Source organism: Pteronotus mesoamericanus, unplaced genomic scaffold, assembly GCF_021234165.1.
Source record: "Pteronotus mesoamericanus isolate MK-2021 breed Mesoamerican mustached bat unplaced genomic scaffold, CSHL_Meso_final contig_116, whole genome shotgun sequence".
Taxonomy (NCBI): Eukaryota; Metazoa; Chordata; class Mammalia; order Chiroptera; family Mormoopidae; genus Pteronotus; species Pteronotus mesoamericanus.
This window is the reverse complement of record NW_026555027.1, coordinates 4,812,087-4,823,530: the sequence shown is the minus strand read 5'-3', so window position 1 is coordinate 4,823,530 and position 11,444 is coordinate 4,812,087. Positions and strand designations below refer to the sequence as shown.

At 51.1% G+C, this 11,444-nt stretch overlaps 1 protein-coding gene across 1 annotated transcript; it reads right to left on the bottom strand.

Moving 5' to 3' along the window:
- Positions 1-239: 239 nt before the first annotated feature.
- Positions 240-7,244, bottom strand: RIPPLY3 (ripply transcriptional repressor 3). The gene is made up of 4 exons (XM_054577481.1): positions 7,141-7,244; positions 6,205-6,271; positions 3,957-4,024; positions 240-459 (listed from the first exon to the last, which is right to left on the bottom strand). The coding sequence occupies exons 1-4, from the start codon at positions 7,242-7,244 to the stop codon at positions 240-242; spliced, it is 459 nt and encodes a 152-aa protein (XP_054433456.1).
- Positions 7,245-11,444: the final 4,200 nt, after the last annotated feature.

The window sequence follows — 11,444 nt, the reverse complement described above, 5'->3', positions numbered from 1 at the left end:
TGTGAGTTCTCAACACTCGTGGAGCACTGGCCAGCGACGGCCAAGGCCAAGACCAAGGCCAAAGTCAAGGCCGCCCTGAGCCCGGCATGACCGGGGCAAAAGCAAAGTGTCCATGCACAGCTGTCCCCAAGAGGGCGAATGACGCAGGGGTGGCCTAGGAGACCCAATCCATTTGCAGGAGGAGCTCTCGGCGCCCGCCCGAGGGTCGCCGTGTCTTGCAGGCCTCTGCACTGGGCGCGTCAGCCGGTCTCTGCCCGGTCTGCGTCCCCGGGGGCCGTGTCCTCCGCGGGGCCGCCCGCCTCCCGGGGAAGCGGCTGGGGGCCTCCCTCGGGCTCGGCGTCCTCCGAGTCGGACGCGTCGTCGTAGAAGTGAATCGTGGCTTGCACGGGGAAGCTGGCCAGCACCGTCTCGCCGGCACTGCGCAGGTATTCTTGGCGCTTGGAAATGGGCAAATAAAGTCTAACAGTTAAGAAACAAACCCAGCATTAATCAACTTGAAACTGTCCTCAACGCCACCTAGACGACCTTTCCCCCTCGCAGCAGCCAACCTTGCTCTAGTTCTGCCTTCGCTGCACAGTGTTTTGTATCGAGTCACCAGGACACGACTGCGGGCAGACGCTGGGGCCCCGATGAGGGGTCCCGCGCTAGTTTGGAAACGAGCAACGATCTGGGTGAGCAAATCAACACAAGGCAAAGGGCGTGCTTCCCTGAAGGTAAAAGGAAGCGGAAACGCCGAGCTCCAAGATTAAGAGTTAGGGGGACCCCACTCAGCCCGGTCCTGTTTAGTGAGGCCCGCAAGCTCGGGGAACGCTGTGGCCCTTTGCCCTCCAGAGCAACCTTAACCCTGCAACCCTGGTCCCAAAGAGAAGCAGCGAATCCTTCCGCACGTTGCCATAGAGAAGCTGCACGCGTGGGTCCCTGGCTTGTGGGGAAGAGAAAATGGCAGCCGTGGCTATTTGTCCGGTGGGAAGAGAGAGCGAGAAGGTGAAAGGGGAAGGGAAAAGGAGAAAGACAGACCCCACCTGGCAGACCTTTTGATAATATAAATATATTTGTATATGTTTTAAAAAGACAAGAAATATATACATTTGGAACCTCTAAATCCAGGTTTTGTAAATTTAGGAGTCTAGTTATACACAAAAAGTGTGTAAAATACCCCTTACTCTCTCCCTAATCTCTTGTCCTTGAATCTTCTATGAATCTGTTTGCATTTCCCCCTGTGGCCTTCTGAGGAACTGAGAGGGATTATCAATTGATCACTGCTTATTTGCAAAGCTGATTTCAAGTCCCCCTTCTCAGAAGGAGGAGAAAAAGGGAGAGAGAAAGCACCTTGCTATAAATAATGCATGACAGTTTCAAACTTAAAATTTCCAACGGACTGGTGCTTCCTGCCCTCAAGAGCACATGTGGCAATGTCTGGAGACGTTTTGTGTTGTTGCCACAACTGAGAAGCTACTGGCATGTGGTGGGTAGAGGCCAGGGGTGGTGCTACACAATCTACAATGCCCAGGACAGCCTCGAACCTCTAACGACAAAGAATGATCCAGTCCTAAAAAAGTGTCAGTAGCTGTGAAACTCTGCAACAGACAGAAAAAAAGACTATATACCTGTGGCAGTAATAGAAGCATAGTGTAGAGTTTGGCCACGTTAAAACTTAGTGTTATGCTGGAGTCCAGTAGTCCGCCTTTATCCTTGGTGGACACGTTCCAAGGACCCGCCTCAGTGGGTTCCTGAAGCCGTGGGATAATACCGCACTCTATACATACTATGTTTTCTTCCTATATATACACACATACCTACGGTGACATTTAATTTATAAATTAGGCAGAAGACGAGGTTAACAATAACTAATAATAAAATCGAATAATTATAACAATACATTGGCCCTAGCAGAGTAGCTCAGTTGGTTAGAGCGTCGTCCCAATGTGCCAAGGTTGCAGGTTAAATCCCAGGTCAGGGCATGTGCACCAATGAGTGCGTCAATAAGTGGAACAACAAATTGATATGCTTTCTCTCCCTCTGAAATCAATAAATAAAAATTAAAAACAAACAAATAACAATAAACTGTAATAAAAGTTATGGCTTCGGGGCCATTATTGGATAAAATGAGGGTTGCCTGAGCACAAGCACTGGGGCGCCCTGAGAGTCGACCTGATGACCGAGGGGGCTCCTAAGTGACTAGTAGTCGGGACGCGTCCGCAGCGTGGGGCCCCTGGACAACGGGATGACTCACGTCCCAGGCGGAGGAAGTGGAGGAGGCGGGATTTCATCATGACTCTTGGGAGCACGTGCAATTTAAAAGTTGTAAGTTGTCTACTGCAGCGTAAACCGAAACCTCAGAAAGTGAAGCTGCAGGTAAGGGGAGGCTACTGTACTTACAGGTGAATTTGAATTTCTAGGATGTGTGGAGTGTGCTTTAAAATATTCTCCCAACAATTAAAAACAGAGTTGGGAGAGGGTGACAAGTGCGATTAGACCGGAAGGACCTGATGATTGTCGAGGCTGGTTGGTGCTGGGCGCTCTTCTCTCCACTTTGGTGTAGGCTTGAAAGTTTCCATAATAAGACTTTTTTTTCTCAGTTTGCAATGCCGGCCTCACCAGTCACTGCGTTTTGCCCGAACCTGAAACTGGGGAGCAGTAGCAGGGCATCTGCGGGAGGCAGGCCGTGCCAGGTGATGCAGGAAAATGCGCGCAGGGCTCGAGAGGGCGGGGCCTCCCCCCAGCCCGCCCTGCCAGGCCAAGGCAGCCAGACTCCCCGGAGAGGCCCCCAGGGTCTGTGTTTTTAAGGCTTCCGCAGTGATGCCGTGAGAATCAAAGGCCACTGACAGAGAGGACCCTAGGAAAGCTTCCCTTGTCCAAAAGTCACTCTGTGACCAGTCTGAGGGCTCTAGGTTTCACCTTTAGCAGTTAGTATCCATGGGTTTGATCAAAGCTTCTAGTCTGCCAGGTTAAGCAGGGTAAAAATACTCCAGTGAGAAGTTGGAGTACGGACTACGTTTATTTTGGTGAAGAAAGTGGCAGACAGAACTGGAGACAGAGAAATAGATAGGAACCTGGAGCATCAGCCACCTGCTGCCAAGGCCTGAAGTAAGAGGGACACGGAAGTGCGGGGCCCCTGCCGAGAGCGAGCAGAGGACAGCTGGGGGAGTACCCTTCCATCCCTCGCTCAGGCAGCATGTCTGCTTCCAAGGTCTACTTGCAGGGGTGTCCAACCTTTGGGCACCTCTGGGCCACACTGGAAGAAGAAGCGTCGTCTTGGGCCACATATTAAATACATTGTGACACATAATCACAAAAAATTCTCATAATGTTTTAAGTAAATTTACGATTTTGTGTCGGGCCATGTTCACAGCCATCCTGGGCTGCATGCAGTCCGTGGGCCGCAGGTGGGACACCCCCGCCACTAGACAATACCCAGCGTATCCTGGGAGAGAAATGGAAGTGCACCTGAGCAGCTAAGTAAATGAATAGGTATGCTTAGACAACTCACAGCCCATTAACGTAGCACGAGGCATAATATGTAATAAGAGATATTAAAGAAAAGGTATGAAGAAAAGACAGGCCAAATCCAACTCGCAGCTGAAACACAGACTGAATGAATAAAGGAACAGATTCCAGAAATCTCGCAAAAGCATGACCCATGGACATAGGTGTGGGGATTGACTGAGGGAGGCGACAAGATAGGGTTGAGTGGAGGTGGGGAAAGGGAGAAAAATAGGAACAACTGTAAGAACATTTAAAAAAAAGACATTCGCTAGTATCTTCTTAAAAAAAAAAAAAAAAGAAATCTCACAAAATATCCTTGAAGTTCCTTGGGATGATAGTAACTAAGTAACATTGGAGAACACTGAATTACTTTGCACTCTGTTGAAAACATCTGCAGTAGAAGGAGCTAAGGTGTATTAATGCTTCCACTAAAAGGAAATCCTGTATTTCTTACTGTGAGGTTGCATTACCTTACAGGGTGCTGAAACCCAAAGGCCCCCTTTGATCCGGAAGTGTGTGGGTCACCCCCAGGTTCAAGCTGTAAAGACAAACACATACAAACACACACACAGTCAAGGAGCCTCTGAAGTCACATCCTGAAATTTAAAAAAACAAAATCTCAGTGGCCTGCACTTGTTAGTATCAGCAGAGACTTTAGGGACGGTTTAAACACCCTGGCAGGACTCCAAAGGCCCGTCTCCCTCTTCCTGTGGCTGGGGGCATCCAGGGCACTGGGAGGGATTCAGTGCTCGGCCGGTGAGTCCGCCACAGGCCCTCCGTCCGCGCGTTTTAAATCTAATGGGGAGGGACACACAGGCCTCGGACTCTGCTGGAAATGAAGGAGGGGCCCGGAGGACGGGAGGGTGGGGTCGGGAGAACACAGGCCCTGACATTTCCTTCCGGGAAATCGCCTCCTTGGCAAGTAGCCAGGAGGGAAATGGAACAGAGGTCAACAAAGCTTTAGGCTGTCGTTCACTGTCCCCAGGCAGGGTTGGGAGACAGCTCCCAAGGGGACTTAGGGGCACCAGTGGGTGAGGGTGACTCCATTCAGGGCAAGGCCTTGATGCTTTCCCTAAAATTTCTCCGGAAATGCCCAGCAGGGCTCCGGAGCCGAGGAATTCTCCGCTTTGCCGGGAGAGGGCGCTGTTGAGCAAGAAGCGTTCCCTGCCGCGTGGGGCTGAGCTCACCCGGCTGGGAGGGGCTGGGGCTCCCAAAGACCGTGCGCGGTACCCTGGCTGGCAGTCGCCCGTAGCCGGCCTCTCTGTCCGGCCAGCTGAGCTCTGTAAAGACCGGGCCGCGGGGAAGCGGGGCGGCGAGCGCTAGTGCCCCATGGAACGCCCACCCTCCATCCCCCCAAAAATCCACGGACACGGCTGCTTCATTCAGTGCGCCATGTTGACGATCAACTTGAAAGTCTACAGCTTAACATTTTTTCTGCAATCTTCATTTCTCTCACGAGAAATGGCCTTCTCATCAACATAGGAATAAAAAGCCCACCCTCTTGCCTTACATTAGGAAGTATGCTATAGTATTTTTATTCTTGCAACTGATAGGCTCCATATACATTTCATTTAAAAGAAAACTGGACAAGTGTACACTTACATATTCTCTCTCCTTGAAGAACCTTTTAAGTCTTATGTTTAAGCTGGGTGGAGGTGGGCAAAGGGAGAAAAAGTGGGGACAGCTGTAATAGCATAAACAATAGAATAAAAATAAAAAAAGTCCTTACATTTAAGAACTTAAGTTTGAATGTAAAAGAAGGAATTTGTTTTCATGATTTAGACATTGCATGACTTTAATAATAATTTGGGCTACAAAATCATATATCTTGTTAATTTGATATTTACTTGCTTCATTCTTCAAATAATAGTAACTGAATTAAAACTTTACATTTAAAAAAATTTTTAAACGTAGCCTGTCTGCTTTTCTGCACCTGAATTGATCACATTACAAACAACTGCCATATGCCACATGTGGGATGCAAATTAAATACATGGTCCTTACTAGTCTAATTAACTTCAGCATGTTTTGGTCATCCATTTACATTTTAAAATATAACAAGGAAAGGTAAATTCCATGTAAGCAAGTCATTACTTCAGGAAGTATCAAGCAATTCAGTTTCCACTGCAGGAAACAAAAGAATAGCGGTGGCCATTCATCGTGGCCCACAAAGCCCCCCACTGGAGTGGATGTGCTCAGACAGTGTGAGTTATCCCAGCAGTGCTTGAAGACAGGGTCGAAAGTGCTCCAGAGAGAGCCAGACAGCCCGAGCGGGCTTTTACCCACATCTTCTGGGCACCCCAGACTGGCCCCCGCCCTTATTTACACTGTGGCACCTGTCCAGCGCGAAGGGCACACTCATCCTTCTTCTGAGGCAGGAGGCGGAGGCAGCCTTCTCCTGGCCCCGCGCTTGCCCACTGGTTTGCAAGGGGGGAAAGGCCGACATAGAAGAGATTGCTTACGGTGCCCATGACACAGCTGTGCTGCAGTGGCTTTGCTTTTCCTGAAAGGAGAAGGAAGCAGGAGCCCAGTCTCCTGTCTCCAGGTGTTGGGTCTGGTCGAACCGCTCACCAGGCTCTGACCACAGGCTACCTCTGCATGAGATGACCCACGGACGGCCAGGCCGAGCGGCTTTTCACTGTCCCTTCATTTCAGAGATGGTGCTCCTATTTTCTGACTGAACCGGTGGAGACCTACAATGCCCACACCTCACCTTACCTGGCCTCCGGTGCCGGTCCGCTCAGCATCTCCGGGCATCAGGGTCCAAGGTCTCCATGGTGTCGGGCTGGAATGGCAGGGACCAGGAGTGAACCCAGCATCCTCTGCTGTCTTTTAAAATTATGTCATAAGAGTTATCATTCTGCTTATTTCTACTGTGTGCCTGAAAAAAAGAGTCACTGGACAAGCCACAACGTCCTCTCGAGCCCCCTGTCTGTGGATACACAATGCCATGTGTGTCTTTCCCGCCTGCCACATCCCCAGTTCTCTGCCCTGACTGGGCTTTGAGAAGTCCCAAATCTGACACAATTATCAGGGGACACATTAGTTGAGGAATTTCTCTCCCTACTTGGCTGGACTCTTCAATTCAGGTCCCTCCACCCTGCCCCCCATAGCTGGCTACTTTGTCGCTCATTAATTCCAACGACACCAGCTCGGTTATGAAGGATCTTGACTCCGGAGACTCCTGCAGTTCTGCCGGGTACAATGCACAATGGGGGTCGGTTTCTCCTGTCTGGCTGCCTCGCCTTCCACACGTTCCCGGCCTATTCGACTTTCTTAAACTTTACTGCCTTGAAAAGGGCTGGCGCACGGGGCAGCGACGGCTGAGCCTCAAACAGCGCAAAGCCTGCCACTAAGACTGTGACAGTCAACGTGACGGGAGGAGCCCCCGCAAGGCTCGCCGAGGGGCCCGGAGACAGCACCCTTCCCCGCCGGGCGAATTTCAGGTCTGTAAGCGGAAGCGGTGGCCCATTTCCTTGCGGAAACCTCGCGGACCTCCGCACTTCAGGGCTGAGCGCTGGGACCGAAGCGGCTCCGCGTCCCTGTCTCTGGGCAGGGAGCTTGCCCTGCGTCGCGCTGACGTTCGGGGACTCAGAGTCCGAGCATCCCGCTCCCAGCACGACGCGCCCAACCGGGCCGCAGGGACAGCCTCACCTCTCCGGCCCGCGCGGCGGCGGTGGCCTCCGGGCACGGTCCGCGGGGCAGTCGCAGACGCGACCCCGCGCATCCCGGGCTCCGGCCGCCGCCTCTGGTCTCATGGTGTCCGCGGAGCCCGCGCCCCGCCAGCGGCGAGAGGGACTCAGCCGCTCCTGTAACCGCTCGAGCGAGGGCGCTCACCTACCCGCGCGCTCGGCGCCAGGTTTAAAAACGGGGGCGGGGAGGGGAGGGGACAAGGGAAACCGGAGGGGGCGGGAAGGGCACGCGAGATACTCCCGAGGGGACAGAGGAGGCCGGACAAGGGGAGGGGACAAGAAAAGCTCCTGGAGGATGCGCCGCCGTGAGACTGGGGGTGGGGTGGTGGACATCTAGAGGGGAGACTAGGGAAGCCCGGGGCCAGGGTCGGGGGGGAGGGACAAAGGAAATCCAAGGAAGGTCGCCAGGGGCTGGGACGAGGAAGCTGTGGAAGGGACGGCGGGAAGTGACACGAGAAGCCTGGGGAGGAGGACACTGAGGGGCGGGGCCGTGGACGTTTCCGTCGGGGGCTCGCTCTCGGGGGTTGGGGGTGGCGGGTGCTCGCCGAAGGGCCTCTCCTGTCGGGTGTAGGATAGGAGGGCCCTTGGATGCTTCCCACCCCTTTGGGCTTCCCCGCGGTCCTCGGGGTTCTGGCTCTCGGGTGAGCCATTTGGTCCCCAGGTTTAGGGGAATCCCGCGTCCACCACTTTAAAGCGGTCTCGGGGTTTTGAGAGCAGCTGCAGAAGCCCCGGAACATCGTGGACCAGCCCTGCCTTCGGTGTGGACCGCGGGCGCCCGGGACGCCCCGACGGCGAAGCTCGAACTGGAGGAGGGTAGTGGAGAGGAGAGCGAGACGAGCGGGGCACGTTTCCCCCCCTTGGGCACCTTGGGAAAGAATGTGGCTTTTCACGGGGGCGGATTTTCCTCGGGTGAGCGCCCTTCCCGGCGTAGACGCAGCCGGGGCACTTCCCAGGCGGCGGGGTTCGCTGGCGCGCGGGAGCGCAGCGTCGGGGTGGGCGCAGCGCTGGTGGCTCGGCTGTGCCGGGCCAGGGACGCGGAAGGCTGCGGGCCGCTTCGGGGCCTCGCTGCAAGTGTCCCCGCGCCCCACCGACCCTGCGGTCTCTCAATCAAAGAACTTCAAAAATTAAAATGTTTCCACTGTTTCCTTGAAGAGCAACAGATTTCGACAATAATTAAAGGCAAGGGGGAGATTAATAATTTTTACGTAAAATTTTATACAATTGATTTAAAAACACACTAAATATAACAGGTGTAGGCGCAGGCAAGGAACATTAAGAGGCAACGCTGGGACAATGGGATACCGTATTTACCGAGGTGGAAAAGGTTTCATGAAGGAAGTGTGGGCAACCGGGTAGGGGTGCCTAAAACCGAGTGTCTTCCCAGCTGGTGACGTTGTAATCAGAACACCTTTCCGCCAAGTAGGACAACTTATATGATGTGCCTTAAAACGTGGTCACCCCTTGAAATTCTACATCCCTGTTACACTAAAAATTATAAACCAAGAGATGTATTTCCAAATAGGAACAAGATGTATTTAATCATGCAGACGTGTTCATTGTAGTGTCATTGGTAATGCTGCGAAATTTGTCTAACAATACGGCAATGACTAAATAAGTAACGGTGGAATATTATGCAGCTAATAAAAATGGCTACTGAGTTTTGAACAGCATGGGGAAGTGTATATGATGGGATGTGTAACAAAATTGTATGAGTAGGATCCCAACTGTATACAGAGGATACACGTGTCAAAACAGGTGGCCGCTGCGTTTGAGGATTACAAAGGATTTAAAGCAAAAAATGTTTTCTAAAGTTTCAACAATAAGGATTTCTTCTTTCTTGTAATAAAATACCTGCATTGTTTTGCCACCAACACCACCATGCAGGACTCTCGAGACTCCACACCTGTTCAGCACTAGCTCCCCCTCCGCCTCCCGTCTGTCCCTGGCGGTCAGCGTCCCACTCCCTGTCTCTCTAGACTGGGCTATTCCGGGCCTTCGTGTAACTGGAATCACCTGTTCCTTTGTGGCGCATGTATTACCATTATAAACTACCCAGTTATCCTCGCTTCAGCTCTGCGAAGAGGCATTGTCTTCATGTTACAGATTAAGAAACTGGGGTGCAGAGAAGGTAAGTAAAGTCCCCATCTGGTCAGAGAGCCAGTGCTGACATCCCTTTGGGGTACATGGGCTCTGCAAACTGGGTGCTACTCAAAATAAATTCAAAGGGGGAAGGAACCCAACACGGCACCTGCACACTCAGTTTTGTCTTTTTTTTGTTTTGCTTTGTTTTCTTCTGCCAAGAACACCTAAGACCACAATGGCCAAAGCTGGTACCACTTGAGCAACCAAATAAAGTAGTATGGAGTTATAACCCGAAGTGTAAAAATAATTATCAATGAGCTCATACTAATATCGGTAAGTATTGAAGAAGTGAATAAATAGGAGAAGAGGCAAGTTTTCTTAGCAGGAGAGTTCCAAATAATTTACGTGGATTCTCTGCCCTCAAGGAGTGCAGTCTAACTCCTCAGACCATCATTAAAATCACTAACTATGCGTGATTTTGACAAAAATGAAGGTAATGAAAAAGAAACTCATTGGTAATACAGAATAAAGGGATTGTGGGTTTTTTTCCCCCTGAGTTGTTTCTGCAATTAAAATAATTAAAATACAGTCAAAGAAACAGACTGCTATTGAGATAGTTGAGAATTCAGTGGACTTTTGTGTTATAATTATTTCTCAAACGTAAACTTCTTGGGGTCCAAGGAAGATCTCTAGGAGAGAAGGTAATTTGGAAAAGGGTGTCCAAACCTCAAGGAACCTTTAATTTCGGCCTGCGCTTAACAAACTGGGAAAAACCGCGTAACTTCAGGAGTGTGCATTCCTGCCTGGGAGGTGATGCGGGAAGGAGATAAAATTGAGGTCCTGTGTCCTGCTGTGCTCTCTCTAATTAAAAATTCTTTTTCTAAGCAACAGCTGACTTTCAGTTGTTGCTTGGAAACAAAGAGTAAAGATGTTAACTCTCAGGGTTTCCGGCTTGCCTAGGAGGAGGATACCAAAAGTCAAAACATCTCAGAGGGCAGAATATTTTTATGTAAACAGTGTTGAGGACAGGCAGAGAAGACCGTTTCCTTTCCTTCTGTTTCGGGAGAGCCGCTTCCTGCTACCCGCCCCGCAAACTCCTTTGCGGCTTTGAAGGCTGATTCAGAAACTGCGAAATGTTTTCATGGCTGTTGATGTTGTTTGTTGAAAGGTTTTATCGGAGACCAAAAAAAAAAAAAAAAGGTGTACTTGATCCATGGGAATAAGATATATTTGGTATTTTGGTTGTTAAGAATTTATTTTTATTTTTGAGAGTTGTGGGAAAATACAACATGAAATTTCCATTTTAACCATTTGTAACTGTCCTGAAGGATTTGGGTCAGTGGCATCCAGCCCAGGCACGTCGCTGTGCAGCCGTCACCGCCGTGGCTCTCCGGGACTTTTTGGTCTTCCTAACCTGAAACTGTGCCCATCAGGCATTGCCTCCTATTCCTCCCTCCCTCTGCCCCTGGCCACCTTTGTCCTACTCTCTGTTGTATGAATTTGATTGTTTGAGGGACTTCGTACAAGTGGAATTATACAGTGTTCGTCTATTTTGACTGGCTAATTTCATTTAGCGTAATGACCTCATGGTTCATTCACGATGTAGCATGTGTCAGGATTTTCTTCCTTTCCAAGACTGAGTAATGTCCCCCTGCATGTGTGGGCCACATTTGGTTTCTCCATCCGTTGGACAAGAGACGCCTCCCCTTTTTGGCCACTGTGGATGGTGCTGCTGTGGACGCACCCGCAGGGCTCCCCGCTTGCAATTCTTTGGGGTCTATACTCAGAAGTCCAACTGCTAGATTAACTATATTTGGTTTGAACAATTATTTTAAGGCTTGAGTGTGCTTTTGAAAGAAAAACTTTTCAACATGAAATTGTGTCCAAGGTGTGAAAGAGGGAAATGGTTTCTCAGCAGGCTCCTCTCTGCCACCACAGACGGGGAGCGTGGTAGCTGAGGTCTGGACACCGGAACTGTGCCCCGGCCTCCCTCTGCTCAGCCGGGGCCACCGCAAGGGCTGTGAGGCCCTCCCTGAGGGCCCCTCCTGCTTCCCCACAGACCTCACCTGCTGCTGGCTCTCCTGGGCCACCCTGCGTCGGAGCCCCTGACCTCTGGGCTCTTGTGGATCCGGAACAACCAGACACACTCGGCTTCCAGGGCCGCGGCCTGAAACCAGGTCCTTC